The 23,962-nt window shown below is 34.7% G+C and overlaps 1 protein-coding gene across 2 annotated transcripts in view; it reads left to right on the top strand.

Moving 5' to 3' along the window:
- Positions 1-4,181: 4,181 nt before the first annotated feature.
- LOC109447551 (arylacetamide deacetylase) overlaps positions 4,182-23,962 on the top strand; it is a 29,532-nt gene continuing 9,751 nt past the window's right edge. Inside the window, exons 1-5 of one of the 2 annotated variants that reach the window (XM_019732037.2) lie at positions 4,255-4,457; positions 16,114-16,215; positions 19,035-19,257; positions 21,246-21,315; positions 22,360-22,531. In XM_019732037.2, the coding sequence (XP_019587596.2) occupies positions 19,071-19,257; positions 21,246-21,315; positions 22,360-22,531 (429 nt within the window). In that variant the 5' untranslated portion in view covers positions 4,255-4,457; positions 16,114-16,215; positions 19,035-19,070. Of the gene's footprint in view, positions 4,458-16,113; positions 16,216-19,034; positions 19,258-21,245; positions 21,316-22,359; positions 22,532-23,962 lie in introns of both variants that reach the window. The other variant, XM_019732036.2, reaches the window with a different exon arrangement.

Consider the following 23,962-nt stretch of genomic DNA (forward strand, 5'->3'; position numbering starts at 1 on the left):
CAATAGACAAATTCAAAATTATAGGTGGAAATTTCAACACTCTTTTCTAAGTACTTAATTGAACAATTAAACAAAACCTAAGGAATGGCACAGAAGACTTGAAAACAATCTACTACTTGGACCTAATTGACATTTAGGAAAGACTCCAGTGGACCACCCCAGGATACACATTCCATTCAATTATATGTAGGTAATTGTCCAATGTCGGCCATATTGTTGGCTATAAAATAAGTTTCATAGATTCTTGTGATGACAGTAGAGGGACTGGATTTACACAAGTGCCAGAAACAATTATTTAAAAAAATAAAATAAAACTTCACTCAACAGAAACTAGAGACCAGGAAGTGGACAGTGAGTGATCCCTGAGGGACAATAAACAAAGAGGGTGAGCACTATACTTGTCCCAGCTGACTCCCTTGAGAGAGCTACTTGGCTTTGGTGTAAAGAGGGAAACCCAGGCGGTTGCTAGTGGTCCTACTGATTTGAGAGACTATGAGGAGACCAGAGACCGAAGCAACTCGAAGTTTCAGGACAAAGTACCAGTTTGCCTGATCAATTTCAGACTTGAAACAGCACATTATAAGTCAGTAGTTCATGAGTTAGTTACTTAGTCCACTCCTCTTGTCTTAGTCAAGGTACTTTAGGTGATTAGGAAACGAGATCGCCCTAGCTTGAGGACTTCTATTTTCTTGGTATCCAAACTACTTTGACAAGTTTAAGGAAGACTTTTAAAATTTCTCTTTCAGGAATAACATGTTCTGAGTTTTAAATATTTGACTGATATGTTTACACAACTTTGTTTCCCAATCACTTATCTAGATTTTCACCTTCATCAATTGGAACAAGGACTTCACAATCTTATTTCTGCTTTATCAAAGTTAGGACTGTTTAAGTAAGAGTGTTTCTATAGAGGTAGGACAATATAAAGTAGTGATTCTTAGCACTAAGGGCCATGTCAGAATCATTTCAGAGATTTCGTTTTTTTAAATCTGCATGACCTTCTGCCCCCACCCCAAACACACATGGCCTTTATCCTAAAGGTTTGATGCTTTGTTCAAGGGATACTTGAACTTTGTAGTTAAACATAACCCCCACTGTGAATCATCACTACTAATGGAGTCTTATATCACTTGACTCCATTGAGGCTGGAGGAGAGTAGGAAACCACTGAAGGAAAAGAAAGGGCAAAAATTTTGTAGTCACACATATCTAATTTTAGACCTTTGTTCTTAGTAATAGGAGACTCAAGAACTAGGAATCATTATGGCTATTTAACAAATCTCTCACTTACTATGTGACTATCGGCAAAATCCTTAATCCTCCCTGATCTCAGTTTCCTCATTGGCATGAATTGGTAAAATAATATACAACTCAGAGTAGTTGTAAAAACTGAATAAGGAAATTGTAAAGCTCACAGCACAGAATTGGGCACACTGATAAGCATTCGTCAAACATTAATTCCCTTCAGTTTGGGTCTCAAATAGTCATTTAAATTCTGTCCACTATTCTTCCCAAATGAACACAAATACATTTAAAAAAAAATTTTTTAAATAAGTTTATTGCTAAGGAACAATACACATAAATAGAAGAGAATTGCACTGGATACTTTTCTGAGGGAGGAAATGTCAAAGTCATAATTTTTAAGTGCCAGAAAGGAAAGGAAGAATGGTTCATGGAGGTTATGGTAGTTAATGATTAATGAATCACTGACTATCGCTCAAAGGGTAGGACAAAGAAGTCTATAGGTCTGTACACTGTTGGTTAAAACAAGTTTCATTGTTTGTTGGTCCAGAAAAAATCTTCAGTTATGTTCAATAAGAATCTGACTGAGGAAGTTTATTAAAATCATATTTTTTTTTCAGAGTATCAGTGTTAGGACAGTTGATGTGAAATACAGTATTTAGCAAGTAATGCTATAAATTGAAAGTTTTCATTTTGCACTACCCCTCATTCCATGCAAGAATCCCCTTGTCAATGTAGAAGAAGATAGTCATCCAACGTCTTGACAATAAACACGCACACAGAAAGAGAGAGAGAGAGAGAGAGAGAGAGAGAGATTAGTGCCATTAACCAATAACAAATAGAGTAAAATACAACCAGCCACAGTTGTATATTAACTGAGATGGAACATGATGTATGAAAGAATAAGTAGTTGTATCTTAAACAGATAAATTTTCCTTAAATAGAAAAAAAAAAGGATTCACTAGATATCCTTCAGTGCTCTTCATTTTAAAATAATTTTAGCTGGAAAATGTTGCTTTCTGTAACTTACCAAGCATCACCCTTTCCCAAGCATGTGGCTCATTGTAACCTTTGCCACACACCTTTACAATTTGCACATTATTCAGTTCTTATATTTATCGTGCTTCACAAAATATTTCAAAACCATCTATAGGAATTCCTTTAGCTCTTCCTCCCACCTCAAGGGGGAGTGTTGACTTATGAGAGAATGTAACTTGTTTATGCAGAAAGGGAAAAGAAAGCAGATCATGGGCAAGTCTAAGAATCAGTGATTGTCTGGGAGACCAAGCATGTTCTTCCTAGGATTTCTATGTAAAGTGTAGAAATATAAAATTATCACAGAAGGCTATCTACAACTAAAAAATCAATTCACATCATTTGTTAATTCTCATTAATATTTTGATTTCATTTCGTTTTATTTGAACTCTTTTTAGATATGACCTTCTGTCAAGATGGACAGTAGACAATCTTGATGTTTTGTCAAGTAATTGCAGTGTTAGTAACACTTTAGGTCAGATGCCCATATACCAAAATTCTCTCAGCTGTCCTGAATGATTTATTATGCCCCAAATAAATCTGTCTCCCAGATGAAACTGAGTATGGAAAAAAGCTGATGTCAGTACCTGCCAATTGCAGAGTTACAGAGAAAAGACAGATATAGGTAAGTGAAGAGAGAGGAAAGTCCTGAAATTTCTAGCAGTTGTTCAAACAAAATTAAACAGTAACACTACATGGAAATTACTAGCTCCTCTGGATTTCCACTTCTCATTAATTTGCAGAGTATTAAGAAGAAAGACCTCAGAGCCAGAGGACTCAGGACTTAATGATAACTTTGGAAATATGTAATGATGTGACCTTGGGAAAGAAATATAGCCTCTCATAATATTAGTTCATACATTTCACTGTTGATATGAGGACTGAGTGATATAGTTAAAGTGATATGAGGATTAAGTCAGACAATACTTTAAACTTGGCATAATATTTTCTTGCTCCTCAAGAACATTCTTATGGAGTTTGAGCAACTGAAGTCTTGGGTCACTTAATCCAAACTATCTATATTTTGTGATGCCACCATTTCAAAAGATCGTTTCCAGGTCTTGTGGATTTTAACTACTCTTGTCTGGAAGTGACACACATTGATTTCTACCAGATCCCTTTGGCCAGCACGAATCCCGAAACCTCACTTAACTGCAAGCGAAGGGATCTGAAAATTATATGGGCACATGGATATTCAGTGAACAGTGTCTCTGACACTGATACTTAGTTTTGTATGATCTGGAAAAATTACTTAATCTTTTTAATTTCAATTTGAGACTAATTAAAGAACTGAGACAAATGGAGTTTTAATAAGCACTCATGGAGGACTGCACTGGCTTTGCTCCATACTACTGAATGCGCTTGTGCAACTCTCCAAACTTTCCTCAGTCTCACTTTATTTCTCCCTCATACCACAATAACCCCATTGAGGATTAACTAAGATTTAATTGTTTTAGTACATTGTGTGGGGTACAGAGTAAGTGCTCAAAAACTGTTAGCTAGCTCCATGATTGTTGTTTAATTTGAACATAATCAGTATTATTCATTGATAGTTGTAGCACGACAAAATATAATCATAATATGAAATTCAAGTGAGCACATTCACCCTATTTGTAAAAGCTCTTAGCTTTAAAAATACTTTTCCTTCTCTCTGAGATTCATTATTTGAAACATAAACTGGGGTGTTTCTTGTATTTTTCTATGCCCTGTTTTTAAAAGTATTCTGTACCTAGTAATTATTCAATAAATGTTTGTTTACTGACTTCCTAGCAACATAGTAAGAATGTGAACATGACAAAACTTGCAGACAGTAAGTGCCGTTTGTTGCATAGGTTTTTTTTTTGTTGTTGTGCTTTTTTTTTCTTCCTGTCTATTTATGAGCAGCCAATGAAAAGATAACACACTGAGCAGTGAAATTTGTACTCAGGAAGTTAGATAACAGTTTATTATAGGCTGAAAAACTGGGTATGAAATTTCAGTCTGACTATTATTCCAAAGCATATTGCTGTGCTGCCCAACTAGAAAGGGCAGAAAGGAAACGTCATGGGAAAAAAGATTATTTTGCTTCTGCTGGTGGGCGTCCTCGGGGCGTACTATGTTCACACACCTCTCCCGGACAATATTGAGGAGCCATGGAGACTAATCTGCATGAACACACTACTGAAAACTGTAACAAATTTGGTAAGTAGAGAATTTAATTGACTCTGAATACTTAAAAGTTTAATCGGGGGGAAAAAAGAATGATCTGTTTTATTATTTAAAATTTTTTTCTACTATCTGGGAAGTTTTGCTCTTTAAATTTCCTTGCTGATATTAAAATCTTTTTATATGTCTATTTTAACTATTTCTTAATTCAGATGTATAGTAGAATGAATATGGAGGAAGTAGACAAGTAGTTTTGATTTTAAATATGAAAAGACAAAAAATGCTGGCTGAGAAAAATAATAGCCTTCCTCTGAGTTTCAGGGCATGGATGCTGCCAGCATGAAGCGTTTTAAAGTAGAAGCTCCATGAAATGTAGGGTTGAGCAGCACTGTGCTTACAGAATTCTATTCAGTAATCTTGTATTCTGACATGAAAATGATTTCTTACTGAAATATTTGGAAAAAGGTCATTGGTAAAAAGGCAAGGAAACAGGACATGCATGATTTCCAGGAGACAGGTGAGCTGCTGAGGTGACCCGGCAGCTGCCTGGCTGGGTTGTCCCCCAGGTGACCATGGCTAGCACTCAAAGACCTATGGTTCTTTTGGAGTGAGGCTCACTACTTAGAAATGAAACCATACATTATCTTCTCTAACCTTCTCTGCAGCAAATTGCTGCAGGGGGAAAAAAAAGATAAAACAAGGACAAGCACCCTGATTATTAAAACACTTGGCTTATTATCTCTCTCCTTGTTTTATTTTTTTGATTTTTTGTTGTTTACACTCTTCTGTCATTTAATGTAGCTCTGAATAAGTGCAATACATGTCTTATTTTCATTTTCTTATTAGTGATTTAATCAGTTTTAGTAATTTCATTAGCACATATTTTGTTGTATTTGGGTCAATTTCACAGGAATAAAGCTCCAAGCTTTATTTTTAGAAGTTATTGTTGAATTATATTTTAAATATTAATTTTGGTTCATTGTTTTGATTTATATAACACCTACATAGTCATCTTTGAATGTTTTCTAAAACGGTGTCATTTTCTCTCTAGTACTTTTTAATCTTTCTTCACATTTTTCTTTCCTTTTGTTTGTTTTTCTCATTTCTATCATATATAATACCTTGAGTTCATTTTAATTTCTCATTTATTTATGAATTTGTTTTCTACCAGTACCAGTTTTTAGTCTCTGATCCTTTTTGACTAGCGATCACCTCCAAATATCTACCTATATCTTCCTTGAATTTGTGTATTTCTGCTTTGTGATGTTTCTTCCTATGTTATTTTAAAAATTTATTTTACAATATTGTGTAATATACTGGGGGTGCCAAAAAAATGCATACAAGTGGCTACTTGTATCAACGTTGCTCAAGCAGTTGTTTGCCGTAATCAGAAATGTCTGGATGCTGATAGTAACCACTTTGAGCAGCTCTTGTAATTGCAGAAATCAAACATGACTTGTATTCATCTTTTGTTATCGGTAAACATTGAGTATTACAATTGCAGTAGTGTTTCCTTTTCTTAAAATGTGTATACATTTTTTTTTGGCACTCTTTGTATTTTATCTACTTCGTAGCAACTTTTTCTAGTTTGCTTTTTTCATGCGTTGGAGACTTACTATTCTTCTTAGAGTACATAGTACCTTGCATTAATGTTTTATATATATAGCTATTGTATTATTTCTAATTGAATGAGATGGCTTTTCTTGGACAAACTATTTTAAGAATGTCCTGGGGAAGAGAAGTAGGGTGAAGACTATTTTTCTTTCAATTTTTGTGCTCAAAGACTCTTATTGCTATAATTTATATATATATATATATATATATATATATATATATATACACACACATATATGTATATATATAATTTATATATATATAAAATTATATATATATATATAATTTATATACATAAAATTTTATATATATAATTTATATATCAAATTTTATATATATATATACATATATATACACACACACACACCTATATATGTTTATATATCTGTATTTTTATAAATTCTCACTTTTTAATTCCAGCCCTCCTGAATCCCCTGGTCCATCACTGGCTGTTGCTAGCAGAGGATACAGCCATACTTTCCAGTCTTATCCTCCACTTTAGAAGTTCTTTCAGAGCTCAGTTACCTCTGGGCCTGCCTGGGTGATTTCTGAGTTTGCTTAGCTACTTCTTTCAGTAATCCAGCCTTCTTATGTTTCCTGCCTTGGGAGTCTTTGATCATGGTGAGGCTCTTTTATTCTTGGGGTAAATATTCATTATCTTTTTGTAGGATCTACCTCCTTCAGGGCCCTCCACTGTCCTTTCTTGCCTATCAAACTGCCCTAACATCATAGTTTTTGTGCAGTTCTGCAGGTTTCGGTTGCTTTGATCCAGTAGTGCACATAATTTATAGTTCATGGGTTTCCTGTGACTCAGTCCTTAGCAAAAATAATTTATCTTTGTGATTATTGATCTGTTGTTTTCTTTCATGCTCTCCTATGGAAGAAAAATGTAGATTTACCTTAAAGTCCTCACTATGTATTTTTTAAAGAAAAAAAAACAATTTATGTGCTACATACATCAGGTTACCATATAATACGGCATCTTTTCTAAACCTCTATAAAGTCTACCACCCATTGATGAAGTAGCTGAAGTTTTTCCAATCCTTCTTCCCTGTCCTCAGCCCCAGAGGGAAAAAACAAACAAACAAACAAAAAAAACCTTTACAACTTTTTGATTGAATTTAAAGCCATCTGGTCCTATTTTGTGCTTAACCAATCAATTTGAGCTTGAGATAAAGGATGATAATTCAAAGTTTTAATAATTCCATGATGAAGATAAATGAAAGTTATTGGATGGAATAAACTGTCAACTAGTCTGTGATACAGAATTATTTCCTAGAATAAGAATATCAAATATAGGGAACTACAGTGCCAACACTGATGGATTGCTCAGCATTATCCTGAAAGATCTGTGAGGTTGCATATGAGCTTGCTAAGACATAGCAAACACTCAGACTTATCCCAAGTTTGGGATTATATACACTTGTGAAATGTGTTTTCCACCCTTACACCAGATTGTAAGGTTTTCCTTGGTTGCATTGGGACAGTTTGAAGCCCTAGATTTGAGACTATTTTTTTAAATATTACTTTTATTATCTTTTCTTCTCCTTTTTCTGCATTCGCCATTGATTTTTCTCACCCTGCTTATTTCTTTTTGCTTCCATGGTCTTCTCAAAAATACATTGTTCTGCAAAGTATGAACAGTTTGAAGCCCAATGATCATTTAAATTTCCAAATTGCCAAATAACCACACTTCATATTCAAAACTCTAATTTGGGTACAGTCAGTGGCATAGACACTGTTTCTCAATTTTGAATCATTAGAACTTTAATCATTGTTTTTTCCTGAGGTGATAGATACTTGTATGATGGATTAAGATACAAGACACAATTTTGCCTCTACATCGAGGGATATAAATTCCAGAGTGAATCAGAATTTCCCCTCTATATCATTTAATATTTCAAATTTACATCAAAAATTGCTTTCAGGTATAGAGTCAGTATATAGAGAATAAGCTTATCTGATAAGCTATGTCCATTAAGCTACTGCTCTAATTCATCATACTTTACTAAAGGGAACAGAGTCAAGGAAACTGTAAAACCCTGGTTACTCAGTTCGGACTACAGGGACACCGGGCAATATTTTGGCACATTGATGACTTCCTAGTCTTTGTTTTATGTATTACACTTTCTAGTATACTCTAAAAACATGTGGAATTCTAAAATTGCCTTAAACATATCATACTTATTATTTTCTTGTACGTATTACAATTTACTATTTTCATAACTGAATTTCTGTCTTTAATTTGTATAATATAGTACCATTCTCTATCATTTAAAAATATTTATCTGAAACTAAACAGTCTCCTTCTTTGAGGATAAAATACTTGAGTCTAGTGATTTATGTTTTGAAAGAGGATCTTGTATTTTCTGCACTTAACTTTGATTTAAAGCCAGAGGGCCAACTCCATTAGCATAACTTACTTATGGGAAAAATGTTGACACCTACTTTATATCATACATTGCAGAAATGCTGTTTATTTAAAATTTATGTTAAAACTAAGTAAATAAATGGTATGACCTGAATATCACCTTTCTATGTAAACATTTAAAACCAGCAGGCCTGATATTTATGTGATTCCTTCAAAGTCACATTGTTAATTGGTTGGAGTGCTTGTAAAAAATCACACCCAGCAGAACGATGGGGAAACATGATTTAACACTCAGCAGAAATAAAGAGAACCGAAGATGGGTCACTGGGGTAGGTGTCTCCCCAGCCTTCTGTAATCACACAGAGGAGTAGCTAGGGGACATCCTCCATGTTGAGGCATGGTCAGTCAGTGTATAGAGCTGTCTGTGTGTGGGGGGGAGGTGTGTCCACAGTGTAGACATGGAACATATAGCTGGTTTCTCAAAGCTTGGCAGGTGGACTAAGCGTTTGCATTTCACTCTCACATGCATGAGTTCTACTCCTCTGGTGACAGTTATGGCAGTCATATCCTGAAGGTGTGTGCTTTTTGTAAGTCTAACTCCTCACGTCCTTTTGGGATAGCTGTTGGGCACCAGTAAGTAATGTTATTTGCTTGTTACTTGAATGTCTACCTAGGTGTAGCATGAATGGGCAGGGAAATGAAGCTGACCAGGGGAAACACCATTCCAGTAGACCCTTGGGCAGGGACCTCAGAGTTAGGTTTCTGCTCAGTCTCACACGAATGAAAGTTCTCTGAATACTGAGGGATCCTTCTCCACTGTATCCACAGTCACCCTTTCCCTACAATGAGCCTTTCATAATAATGGCCACTTGGGGACAACATATTGGCTGCTTAGGAGTTATGCCTGGCTCCAAAGTCAGGCCTGGGCTTGAGTCCCACATCCAACACTTATTGCCTGGGTGGACAGGAACAGGTCTCTTAACCTCTCCTACATCAATATACTCAACTGAAAATCTGAGACTATATTACTACTTACATGTTTTAATAAGAATTGAATGGGTACACAGATGGAAGATACTGTATCTGGCAAAGATTAAAAACAATAAATATTGTTGTATTTATATATGTGTCCATAAAACTGTCAACATCATCAATGGATTTTTGTGATTTTACAGTCAGATATAATCATATGAAAAATACTGCCAACTGAATCTTGGCTATACTTAAAAAAATAAATATTGAAAATCATCTCCAGGTAAAATTTGTGGGAAAATACCTAAAAATTTTATAGAGACAAATATCGACATGGATATGGATATGAATACAGATTTAGACATGGATTAGATATGGACATAAATAAGATATATGCTCCATATAAATAAAGACAGTGCGTTATACATAAGTGAATGTATATATTATGAGCTCTTAACATCTTATGATCTATGTATCTATCATCACTGTATCTGTAGTTGATTACATGATGTCTTTTATCACTTATTTTGACTGTAACTAACTTCTTAACTTAAGAAAAATCTAATAACAACTCCTTAATATATGTCCACATCATAACATTATTAATTTTGGGTAACATTAGGCTGAGACATTGGACTAAATAATACAGAATAATAATTGGATCTTTCAATACATGAATTAGAAAATTATAGATTATTGTCAATTTAGCTCACTCATTGTTTCACAGTGCCCACGATGCTTTTTTTTAAAAAAAAAAACGTTTTAAGTAATTTATTTGATCATTATATTCCATGATGCATATATATCATATACACCTCATTTATTTTACTGTTGGCTAATTAGAACATATTAAGCTGCTTGTTAATATTCGTATAAAGAAAGAATAGGGCACCTATGTTCTGAAAACAAGTCCTCAAAATGCAGCCTTCAACAGAGCTTCCCAGTATAATTTCAGCCATATAGCCCCAGAGTTAGTTATCTTCCAGATAAAATGGTTTTCATAAACACCTTTATATTCCTTTTCTTCAGACATTTGATTAAATAGTCACACCTTTCTCACTACATCTAAAATTTTTAAACACTCATAATTTTTCAGCTCTATCAGATTGATATCAAATAGAGCACCCCTCAGAGAGTTCCTTCATGAGGACTATATGCCACCAAATTCAATAACCTAGAAGACATGGACAAGTTCTTAGGAACATATAATCTTCCTAGGTTGAATCACAAAGAATTGGAAAATCTCAGTAGACTGATCAACAGTAAGGAAATTGAATCAGTCACCTGAAACCTTCCCAAAAACAAAAGCCCGGGACCAGATGGCTTCAGTAGTGAATTCTACCAAACATTTAAAAAGGATCTAATACCTGTGCTATTCAAACTCTTCCAAAAAATTGAAGAAGAGACAATTATTCCCTAACTCATTTTATGAAGTCAACATTACCCTGATATCAAAACCTGGTAAGGATAACACACACAAAAAAGAAAATTACAGACAAATATCTCTGATGAATACAGATGCAAAAACCTTAAACAAAATTCTAGCGAATCGAATGCAACAATGCATAAAAAAGATTATACATCACGACTAAGTGGAGTTCATCCCAGGGGAACAAGGATGGTTCAACATACACAAATCCATCAATGTGACATACCACATAAACAAAAATAAAGGACAAAAATCATATGTTTATATCAATAGATGCAGAAAAAGCGTTTGACAAGATAGAACATCCATTTATGCTTAAAACACTTAATAAAATAGGTATAGAAAGAAAATACCTTAACATAATAAAGGCCATATATGACAAGCCCTCAGCTAATCTCATAATTAATGGTGAAAAACTGAAGCCCTTTGCTCTACATTCAGGAACATAACAGGGCTATTCCCTATCATCAACATAGTGTAGAAGTCCTAGCCAGAGCAATCAGGCAGGAGAAAGAAATAAAAGGCATCCATATTGGGAATGAAGAAGTTAAATTGTCACTTTGTGCAGATGATATGATGCTATATCTAGAAAAACCTAAAGACTCCATGAAAAAGCTATTAGAAACAATAAATTAATACAGTAAAGTTTCTGGCTACAACATCAGCATGCAAAAGTCTATTGCATTCCTATATACTAACAATGCAATCTCAGGAAAAAAATAAAATAAAAAAAAATTCCTTTGGCAATTGCAACAAAAGGAATAAAATACCTACGAATAAACTTAACCAAGGATGCAGAAAACCTATACACTGAAAACTATAAGACATTTTTAAAAGAAATTGGAGAAGACACAAAGAAATGGACAGACATTCCGTGTTCATGGATTGGAAGAACCAACATAGTTAAAATGGCCATAGTACCCAAAGCAATATACAGATTTAATGCAATCCCCATCAAAATCCCAATGGCATATTTTAAAGAAATAGAACAAAAAATTATCAGATTTGTTTGGAACCACCAAAGACCCCTAATAGCCAAAGCAATCCTAAGAAAAACAATGCTGGAGGTATCACACTCCCTGACTTTGGCTTGTACTACAGGGCTACAATAATCAAAACAGTATGGTATTGGAAGAAAAACAGACACAGACAAATGGAATAGAATTGAGAACCCAGAAATAAACCCACATAAATATGGACAGATAATTTTCAACAAAGAAGCCAAAAACATACAATGGAGAAAAAACAAACTCTCAATAAATGGTGCTAGGAGAACTGGAAAGCCATGTGCAAAAGAATGAAACTAGACTTCTATTTGTCACAGTGTACCAAAATTAACTCAAAATGGATGAAAGACCTAAACAATAAACCTGAAACAATAAATTGCATAGAAGAAAATATACGTACTAAACTTATGGGCCTTGGGTTCAAAGAGGACTTTATGAATTTGACTTCAAATGCAAGGGAAGTAAAAGCTAAAATAAATGAATGGGACTATATCAAACTAAAAAGCTTCTGCCCAGCAAAAGAAACCATCAACAAAATAAAGAGGCAACCAACTGAATGGGAGAAGATTTTTGCAAACCGTGCCTCTGATAAGGGGCTAATGTCCAAAATATACAAGGAACTCATGAAACTCAACAACAAAAAAACAAACAACCCCATTGAAAAATGGGCAGAGGACCTGAATAGACATTTCTCCAAAGAGGACATACAAATGGCTAATAGACATATGAAAAAATGCTCACTATCACGAATCATCAGAGAAATGCAAATCAAAACCACAATGAGATATCACCTCACCCCAGTCAGAATGGCTATCATCAACAAGACAAATAGTATCAAGTGTTGGTGAGGCTGTGGAGAAAAAGGACCCCTCATACACTGTTGGTGGGAATGCAGGCTGGTGCAGCCGCTATGGAAGGCAGTGTGGAGGTTCCTCAAAACATTAAGGATAGAATTACCATATGACCCAGCAATCCCTCTCCTGGGTATCTACCCAAAAAATCTGAAAACATTTATCCGTAAAAATATATGTGCTCCGATGTTCTTTGCACCTTTATTTACAGTGGCCAAGACATGGAAAACAACCACATCTTCTTGGATAAAGAAGATGTGATATATATACACAATGGAATACTATTCTGCTATAAGAACAGATGAAATAGTGCCATTTGCGACAACATGGATGGATCTTGAGATTATTAATGCTAAGTGGAAAAAGTCAACAACCATATGATTTCACTGATATGTGGTATATAAAACTGAAAACAACAAATGAACAAGACAAACACATGAAGAACAAAAACTCATAGACACAGACAATAGTTTAGTGGTTATCAGAGGGGAAGGGGGAAGAGGAGTGATAGATGAGGGTAAAAGGAATCAAATATATAGTGATGGAAAGAGAACTGACTCTGGGTGGTGAACACACAATGTGATATATAGATGATGTACTACAGAATTGTACACTAGAAACCTATGTGACTTTACTATTAATTTTACCCCAATAAACTTTAATTTATAAAAAAGAGAGAGACTTCCTTCATGTCGGTCAGTTAGAATCGATTCTCCTTGTCTTCCTACCCCAGCACCCTATTCAAGATCTCTCTTTATTCTGCCTTTTATTAGAGCTTATTTATGTGAATGTCAATTTTTACCAACAGTCCAAGAGGGTTGGAAACTGTATTACAGGCATGTTGCTTCTATCATGCTTTGAACACACTAAGTATTCAGTACATTTTGTGAAATCATATCACATTCAGTGGTGTTGAAGAAATTTGCACTCCAGGGCTTCCCCTGAGATTGGCCTGATTTCCTGCAGAGACTTCAATGCTACCCAGACTCCTCTCTGCTTTCTTCCTTCAGGAATCTCTGAGGATTACAGCTCCCAGAGCTCTTAAAGGGGATTCTCCTCAGTGAACTTGTCAGACCAATAAACACTCAGGTTATAAGTATCTTTCTTTTTTCAAACCTAGGAAGGATGCAGGAATTATAGTTTATGTAAGGAAAAATGATAATTCAGTTAGAACTCTGCAAAAAAAATAGGAAATTTTCAAATTGAACCACAACCAAAAAAAGTAAAATGATAAATTTTATGAAAGCTAAAATGTAAAGATGTGGTTATTAATATTTTAATGACAATTTCTTGATGCCAGTTCTCTTTTGGTAAATCTAGAGTATGGTTACATAGACGGGTTGTACATAAAGGAAGAAAGAAGAGATACAGTTACTGCAACTGGAGTAAAAGAAGGAGCAGAATAGCACAGGAAAATCCCAGGTCCTAAAGTATATTTAATCACAAAGGGAATACTGACTTAGCTGTGTGTATGTGTGTGTGTGGCGGGGGCAGGGGAAGGTGTATATACCATTATACACCATATACCGGGGGTGCCAAAAAATGTATACACACTTTAAGAAATGTTATCTATTTTCAAGCAGTAGTTTGCCATAATCAGAAGTGTCTGCATGCTGGTGGAACCACTTTGAGCACCTCTTGTAATTGCAGAAGTTGAACATGACTTGTATTCATCTTTTGTTATTGGTATATATTGAGTATTACAATTTTAATACAGTTTTTCTCTTTCTTAAAATGTATATACATTTTTGACACCCTCTGTATATATGCTTATATATATATTTATGCTCATATATATACACATATACGCATACATATATAACACTTAAATATATATGAGTATGACTGCACATAGTGTAGACAATAGATAGATAGATAGATAGATAGATAGATAGATAGATAGATAGATAGATAGATAGATCCAAGACCCTTTCATCACTGCTGGATCTGTTCGGCGCAGAGCAGTTTGCAAAGTAGCCTTAAAACTGCTGCAGAGCCTCATGTCTTTAGTTCCCAATCAAAACCAGCAGGCTGAGGCTTAAGCTTACTCGGTAAATAATTGTGAATATTTTGCCATCATGGCCTGAAGTGAGTGGGTCACTAAGCGATGTGTCTCTTTTTTAGTGAGGGTTGCAGGATAAAGCGACTTTCTCTAACTTTGGAGAGAGTACCACAATGAGCCATTGACTTCTGAATACCTAGAAATTGACCAGAGTTGCAAGTCCCTACATTTCCATGAGGTTTACCATGTATCCTTTGTCCCACTTCTGACTGACCAAATATCATACATAGCATGTATGGTATTTGCTATTTTCTAATCACCAGATCTGTAAGCTTGATGAAACAGTGTTATGAAACAATATGATGTCCTGTGCCATATAGACACAGTTGAGGTCTTTGTACACTAGATTATGCATGAAGCAGAAGAGTTCCCAGAGACTTGAAGCAACACAGTGATAGCCTACTGCTTTCTTTGCTAACTGGTAGAGAAAGAAAAAAGCTCAAATCACTAGCTGCATCCTAGGCTGTGTTGATTTGCTCCATTAAAGAGTTCATATTTGGAATAGCAACTGCAATTGGAGTTACCACTTAAGTTAAAGGATAAAGCCAGATACTCATTAAAGTGGTAAGGATAGATTTTAATCAGTAATATACTATTGCAGTAGGGAAGAGGGTCCAGCATGACCTAAACTCAACTTTGATTTGTACAGAGGTGACCAGATGTTTTAAAGGGAGAATTGGAATAAGAGAGAGAACAAGCAAAGGCTCAAGAGGTAGAAAGTAAAAAAAGACAAAGGGTTGGTCTGTATAAATATGGTTATGTCAGCTGTGTCTGCTAGTTGGAAATTAGGATTCTATTCTCCCACAGACAGGAAGACAGAAGCCCTGTTCTTCCTAATGGTTACATTCCAAAGGAATGGCAGTCAGGGCTTTGAGAATGACACTCCTGAGTTGCAGGAGCTACACATATATCTCACAGGGACAGAGGAAGGATTCACTGTTGTAAACCCTTTTTAGTAAATTCTCTATGAAAGGATAATCAAGGGCTGGTCTGTGAGGTGTTGGCCAGAACAAACAGTACATATTGGGGGCAGTTTTGAGCTTTCTCAGCAGCCACTTTAAGGCGGGGTGGGGGTCAGGTCATCATAGGGATGGGACCTTGTGCTTAATTTTGTTAGAAACTATTAGTGTTGAATTAAGTGTTCTCATGTGGGGAGAAGAGAGTGAATGAAATCTGTGCTAAGAATCTGTAGTTTTTATATGACAAGCTTGAGGCCTAGTTGAGAAAGGACTCAGAGGAGCCTGGCTAGTGTTTTGTCAAGGAGAGAAGCTTTGTCACTTTTAGACTTATAACAGAAATCATCAACCTGTGAATTGTTCAAGTCTCTGTGGCATTAATCTTTGTGATTCCCTGGGATATGCTATTGCTTTTGTTTTACTATTTCAGTAGGGAGGAGCAGTTTCAGATGCATCTACATGGTCCTGACCTCCATAATATCTCTCAATTGATGGAACAAGAAGCCAATGTAAGGACACTGTCAGTTATCAAGTATGTCTATTTCTACTATTCATTTAAAGAAACTGGGAAAATAAACACAGCATGGATTTTCAGACCCACTAGACCCATTTTAATATAGAATCTGTCTAAAACATGATTTCATAGTTGATATCGTAAGCCCCCACTCTACTTGATGGCCACAGTTGCTTTGGAGTCCCCATGAATTAATATTATTTCAGAAACAGTGTCCAGTATTCCCTTTCCAAAGTGCGGGTATTCCCCTTTCCCCCATATAAAGTCATCCAAGCCAAAGGTCTTGGCTCTCTTTGGGAATGCTAAGAAACAGACTCGCAGTATTGATTTGTAACAGTGTTACATGGGCATCCCCTGAGGGCACTCTGACTTTCCTTCATCCAAAAGGTCTGAGTCTCTGAAGTTGCTTAGCTCTGGTAATGGGGTGAGAAGCCAAAACAATACAGATTAACTCAGACTTCACCACTTGCCCTACATTTCAGTCTTCCAGACATCATCGTTTATTCACTGCTAGAGACTTCTGAGATTATGTTTCAACACTGTTGCTCATTTCGTTAACTACATAAAGCTTGTATTTGATATTTAATGAACGCTTTGTCTACATCACTTTGGGGTCTCATCATCCCTATTGAAATCAGTAGGTCAATATCAGAATCTTCCACTGCCATTTTTGGACAGCAGATGACTGCCAATGTAGGTGTTTTTTATTAAGATGCTAAGGTTCCACTCACTAATATATTTCTCAGTGTCTTGGCATAGAGAATATCCTCTGGATTTTGCTGAAGTACACAGTATGAGGGTGAGTTACAACATTAAATTAGATCCAGTATTACTATTTCCCTAGGCCTTTGGCTTTCTTTCTTTACAATACCGGGGGAAATTGGCATCTCATTTTCCTTAAATGCACCTACTGCTGAGGCTGGTTGCTATTGCTTCTGCTAGGGGAGGATTAGTAGGATTTAGGACTTTAGGGTGTTCAAAATCCGTACAAATGTTTCTAATCCAATAGTGAGAATATCACATACATATGAAAGTTAATCCAAGCTTCACCTTTCAACTAAGAAGTCTGGCAGGACTGTAACTTCACGTTTCACTGTAATTCCACAATTTGCAAAATCAACTTATGGTTCTTTTTTCAGACAGAGATGTAAGAGATAGGAAACCTCTTTTAGAAAGGTTTAGAGAACATCTGCTTTACTGATTGTGATTTGAGCTTAAAAACCAAAGCTGTGAGTGTAATTTTTCTTTCAGTAAATTTCCAAGTGCAGTCAGTGGTTGAACTCATCAGTTTCACCATAGTGTTTTATTACATCTATTTGGTCTCTCAAAATTCTCCTTAATAGGAACTATTACAGGTGTTAAATTTAACAACTGTTTTGCTACTACATTTCAAGCATTAACAGGTCCCATTTTACATTGGCAATGAGTCCGTTGCTATCTTTACACTTGATCTTAGCCAAAAGGCTGAGAAGTGATGGCCATTATTATCTCTAAATCTAACCAGGTCATTTGGTCTAATTCCAGCACATCCTAAAATGTTCTTCTTTCTGAGACTTCCTTCTAGACTACTCTATCAATTATGGTTTTGTTAGAATATAGATGCTACTATAAGTATCTCAATAGAGAAAGACTAAGAATATGGCATTTGAGATAGACAACATTTAGAGTGTGGGGTTGAAAGGAAGCCACCAATAACTCCAGCTGCCTGCATCACTGAAATGGTAATTCTCACAAGGAATATCAGAGGCATGAAAAGTCACATGTTTATTGATGTCTATATTAATGTGCACAATGGTCCAAAGAAAATAATGCTTTTCCTTTATTTTTGCCCTCTCAGTCTTGTAAGAGTGACTCTCTGTGGCATAATTTAATCTGGCAAGGAGTTCTGGGAGATATAATTCCCTTTCAGGAACAAGGGAGGATGATTCAGTGTTGAAAATAGACAATTTTGCTTATTCCTTTTCTACTTATTTTATCTTCATACAATGGGAAAGAGTTTGGCTCAGCTATTTAATTCATCACCTAAGACCATAGTCCACATGTTACAAAATTAAGATTGGAAAACATGTCATTTTGATTCTTGGAATTCCAACATTATAAGTCCTGTATGGTTTGGCTCACACTCACCTCTTGGGGTAACTTTTCTTTCATTCATCCATGTGTGGATCTGACTTCACAGCTTTACTAAACTACTTGTGGTTCTCTGATTGTAATAGGGGTGTCCCTGTGTCTGTTCTTGTGGCCTATAATGAGATTTCCTCCTTTGTTTGACCAAACTCTACTCCCCTCTCAGTACTCATAGCAGAGTTCACCTTCTATTTGAAAACTCTTCCCACAGGTTTCATGCCCAGACAAGGAGTTTTTCCTTCTATTGACCTTTGCAAAGTTCCATGAGACATGCAGATATGTTGTTTTATAACTGCTTGTATAAGTATTTCCCACTTGACTCTGAGTTTAGAATAGAGAACTTGCCTTGTTTATCTTTGTACTCAAAGTAGGAAGCATAGAATCTTCCAAGTTGTAATACTTCAATTATTCTTTAAATATATATATATATATATATATATATATATATATATATATATATATATATATATATATATATATATATATATTTGTGTGTGTGTTGTTGTTGCTTGTTTGTTTGTTTATCTGAGACAACTATTATGGTAAAAATTCTGAATCTCCAGTATTTCTATGTCATTCAGATTCACTTGTGACAGTATAACACAGGACCATTGGGAACATATACTTGTATGTATACTTCTCTGTTCATAAACTACACTGGTGTTTGGTATTTGTAACCTGTTGTATTTCCCCCCCTTTTCTCCTTTAAGGCTATATTTGCTGAACTATTGGGAATCAACCACTTCATGAACACTGTAATGTTCTATATGAACTTTCATGAAGTCCCACCCACATCTGATGAAAATGTTACTGTGATGGACACAACTTTCAACAATGTTCCTGTCCGTATATATATACCAAAGCGAAAGTCAGAGACACTAAGAAGAGGCTTATTTTATATTCATGGTGGTGGTTGGTGTTTGGGGAGTGCTGGTATGTGTCCCTCATTGACAATTTTAGTTTATCATATAGCATGCATTTTATTAAGATATTGACTCCAACATATCTGGTAAAACATTATCATAGATAACAGAACTTCAACTGTCTGAAATTTATTTTTTTGGAGCCATGTTAGTTTAAAACAAGTATTTTAAATATCTTTCTGAAAGGGATAATCAATACCAAAAACTAACAAATTTCAGGGAAGAAGTAAAAGTACTTCATGAACAGAGAAATTTATTATTAAACTTATTAATTGCAAAAATGATGGAATGGTATAATGAAAACCAAAATGAAGTTGAATAGTAGATGAGAAATGAGAAAATGGAGATGGTGCGTCCAGTCTTTCAATAAGTTTACATATGAAGGAAGGCATTAGATGGAAAAGAAGTACAGAGTTAAGTAAGGGTAGTTTATTTTTATTTTATGTAAAATTATATACATCTCAATTTATTTTATGTATTTTCTATATTCCTATACATATATTTAATATAAAATATTTGATTATATCTAATTTTACTTTATATAATATGAATTTTTATATTTTCTTTTGTATATATATGTATATAAAATAATACATATTTTATAGTGTATATAGGTTTCTGAAGATGTTTATAAACTGAAGGTAAAGATGGTAGGTAACAGAGGTGTGTTGGAGAAATGTGAAAAGAAGAGGCTTGAGGATGGAATGAAGTTGCTGGGCCTAGAAGACATGGGAGGAATTCGGGCATAGCACCAAGGGGATGTATTGACAATGCACGTGAGGAGGAACATAACTTTTTCTGTGAAAGGAGAAAAAGAGGTACTGATGGGTATTGATGTAGATTTGAAATGTAAATTGGAGCACTAAAAGATGTCATCCAGTCTAACATTTTCTATAAATTCAGGCAGTAAAGTCATCAGCTGGCAATGAACTAATGTTTCTAAGACTGAATCTGACTATGCCATGCCTCTGTTAGTTTCCATCAGTTCCTGCTGCCCAAAGCACTTGATTAAAACTATTTCCATCAAAGTATCCCTGAAGAATGGGAGTATGCTTACCAAGGTGAAGGAACTGAGAATAAGCTCTGAAACAAAATAGTGTTTGCCTGGTGCTTTCTATTTCAATATTAAAGAAAAATATAAATATTTGTGTTCAATACAAGATATAAGCATGTTTTGTTTTTTTTTTTCATAGTAAATGTTAAGTAAAAGTTTAAAACAGTGAGTATTTGACATTTTTCATGGCCCACATGATACAACCTTTGTGACAACTTTGTATCCTGATACTTCCCTTTTCATACTTTATGATCACTCCTTCCTCTTGTTACTGGCAAATTCTATTTCAGTTTCTTAAAATGTTCTTATATGCAAAAGGCAACACATTCTCAAGTACAATAACAAACATGGGTGACCCATCCCCACTCCATACATATGGCCAAAAACACCCCAGAAAGCACATATCTTCTTGTTTGCCTAGAAAATATGCATCTATAAACCAAGTCTCAGTTCTCCCTAGTTCCTCTTTACTCTTCCTTATCTTCCTCTGGTGGTTTTATGAAGCCTAATACCATTTCCACACAGCATGTTCTGTACTCTGCTATTAAAGCAACTAATATTTTGCATTATTGTTTTTTGATATATGTCTACCCTATCTGCTCCTGTCTCCAGAAGATTGTGACTTCCTGAAAGTTAGGGAATTATATCTATGTGTTTATTCTTTCAACACTTACTAACTGCTCTTTGAAGGGAGCAGAGATTAATCTTGAAGAGAATTAAGTTGGCTTAAATTATCCAGTGTGGAAACGTGGGGAAGAACAAGAAAACAGACATTAAAAGGATCACTGAGCAGAAGAATTTGTGTTCTATAGCTATGATGAAATATTAGAAATATTTTCCTAGAACATTTCAATGAGGAACAAAGTGTAATAGTAAGCTTTCTGCTGGAGGACACACCCATCAACTCATTTGTCAGTCTCTGATGTTATTTTCTTTTATTTCAGCTTTGTCTGGTTATGACTCTCTGTCAAGACGAACTGTTAATAGACTTGATGCTGTTGTCATTTCAACCAAGTAAGAACACTGTTTGTTTGTTTGGGTTTTGGCCAGGTGCCATATAGTAAGATGTTCTCAGCTTCCCTGGTCATTGGCTATGCCAGGTGTGTTTCAAATGAAATTGAGAGGATGAGAATAGAAAAATTAAGCTTGAGTGTGGCCAGAAAAGAGTCAGAGAAAAAAAAAGTTATATAGTTGAGTCAAGCAGGGATCAAAAACAAGAAATTGTTAGAATAAAATTAAACTACTGAATCTCATGGAAAAATTACCTTTGCAGGGTTTCTAGCTTACTCTTAATTAGCAGAGCAAGTAAGAAAGAGGGTTGTGGAGTCAGAGAATCAAGTTCAAAGCCTGGTTCTAGAATTAATTGAATGACTTTGGGATAGTTAAATCTCATTTTAGCTCTGTTTTCTCATATGTAATTGGGAGTCGTAATATTTTCTATATCATAGGGTTGTTCTGAGAATTAGATGATAAAATACATTTAAAGCAATTAGTATAGGATATTTTATGGTATAATATTTCATTAAAAACAATTAGTCACCAAATAACATAGGAATACAGGCACAATCTATTCTAAAAAGCATTCAGGTCAATAATCAAAATAAACAAACTATGAGAAAAACATAGTAGTGATTTCATGCCAACTTGATCATTAGATTAAGTTGGAATAGAATAATTTCTAAAATTTATTTGATATTTATTGGTTAATAATAAAATGTAATGATTACAAAGAAAATGAAATTCTGGGATAAGTTTAGTTAGTTATCACCTGGGATTTTTTTTTTTTCTTAAGCCTAATCCAAGTTTTACATTCAAACTTTTACTAGTATAAAATGACATGTGTAAAAGTTTTCTTATCAAGCATTATCATTCGGATTAAGTGTCTTTGACTCATGATCCAAAATATATTTGCTAAAGAAAAATTTTTCTTTTGATTTTTATGGTCAGAGCATACACACACACACACACACACACACACACACACATACATACCACACACACACACACATTTTTTATTAAAAATATTGACTTAAAGACCATTGTTTTTTCTGCCCACAGCTACAGACTAGCACCTAAATACCACTTTCCAAATCAATTTGAAGATGTATATAATGCAGTAAGGTGGTTCTTGCGCCAAGATGTTCTTGACAAATATGGTGTAGATCCTAAAAGAGTTGGTATTTCTGGAGACAGTGCTGGAGGAAATTTAGCTGCAGCAGTGACTCAGCAGGTATGTTGGTCAGCTTTGTCTCAGTTTTGAAATATCCTATACTTAAATATTCAAACCTTAAAATGTCAGTGCAAATATATTATATACTATAGATTAGAGATACATAGAGATCATATCATAGGACAAATTTTTTTTTAATAAAATGATAAAATCCTCTTTCTAGATCATTGGTTTAAACATAATTGATAATGGTCAGGTAAGTACCATGCTGTTTTGTTATAGTAGGAGATGTAATTTTGAAATCAATCAATGACACCAATCTAGGGAATCAGATGATTTCAGTATTCTTCAGTGGTGTATACTAAAACTTGAATGAAAGCTATTGTTATCAGAATAAACAAATTGCCTATTGACAAAAATGTTATCAGGTCCATAAATACTATTTATTTGAGGAAGGAATTATCATTTTCAGATATCAATTATTATATTATTTCTATGACATTTAGCTAAACTAGATACCTACTAGCTATCAATTTAATGTGGTACATAATTATAGTCTAATAAATTATGAGTACAATTGTTTTTGATACCAGTTTATTTGACTTAAGATATAAATTGGCACTGATGGCTTAGAAGAAATGTTTCTGTAGGAAAAAAAATTCTATAGATTTGCAAATGAATGCCTGCAATTAAATAACCGATTCTAATCATAAATATTACAAATACATTTATTGTGCAACAAAGCAAAACTTGCTGCTAATTTTATTATTCATTTTTATATATATTTTAAAGTATATAAATTTAGCTATTGGTATTTTTAGGATAACCTCATGATTTCTAGCCAAAGGAAAGATAAAAATTCTGCGATTTGTTCAAATATACTACAGAATAGATATTTGTTACTTCTCAGAAACTGAGTTCTAAATTGGCACTCTTTTCTGCTCTGAGAGACATCTTGAGGCAGTACAAAGAACACATCAGTAGACATGGATTTTTGGAGCTAAAGTAATGTCCATCTGTAACCTTACCTCCTAATCAAGCATCAATCTATTTTTACTGTGTTGCACAATGAGCCTTTTCCCTTCTGTAGTTCATGTTTCTTTCATGGTGAACCAATTAATTCTGACTACAATTATTAAAAATCTGGATAAAATATCTTACAATATTCTGGAAAGCATCAAAGAGCTCAGGAGAAATTTCTAAACCAATTTTTTTTTTAAAAGATAAAGAACACACCCACACAAGTAATGGCAGCAATCAATGTCCTCTCTTCTCTAAAGGCTTGTGTCAATGAAAAGGCAACTGTTCAAGCAAGATGAGCTTTGGAAACCTTTCAAGGCCAGAGCTGACATCAAATTTCAGGGCTCTCCAAATATGGGGATACTCATGAACCACTCCTCACTTTAAGTGAAGTCCTGAAGAGAGATACTCTCAGGTCAGGGTGAGCCTCATGTAAAACAAATCTCACGTGAGTTTAGAGCCTTGCTTCAT

This window comes from Rhinolophus sinicus, linkage group LG01, assembly GCF_036562045.2.
Source record: "Rhinolophus sinicus isolate RSC01 linkage group LG01, ASM3656204v1, whole genome shotgun sequence".
Classification (NCBI taxonomy): Eukaryota; Metazoa; Chordata; class Mammalia; order Chiroptera; family Rhinolophidae; genus Rhinolophus; species Rhinolophus sinicus.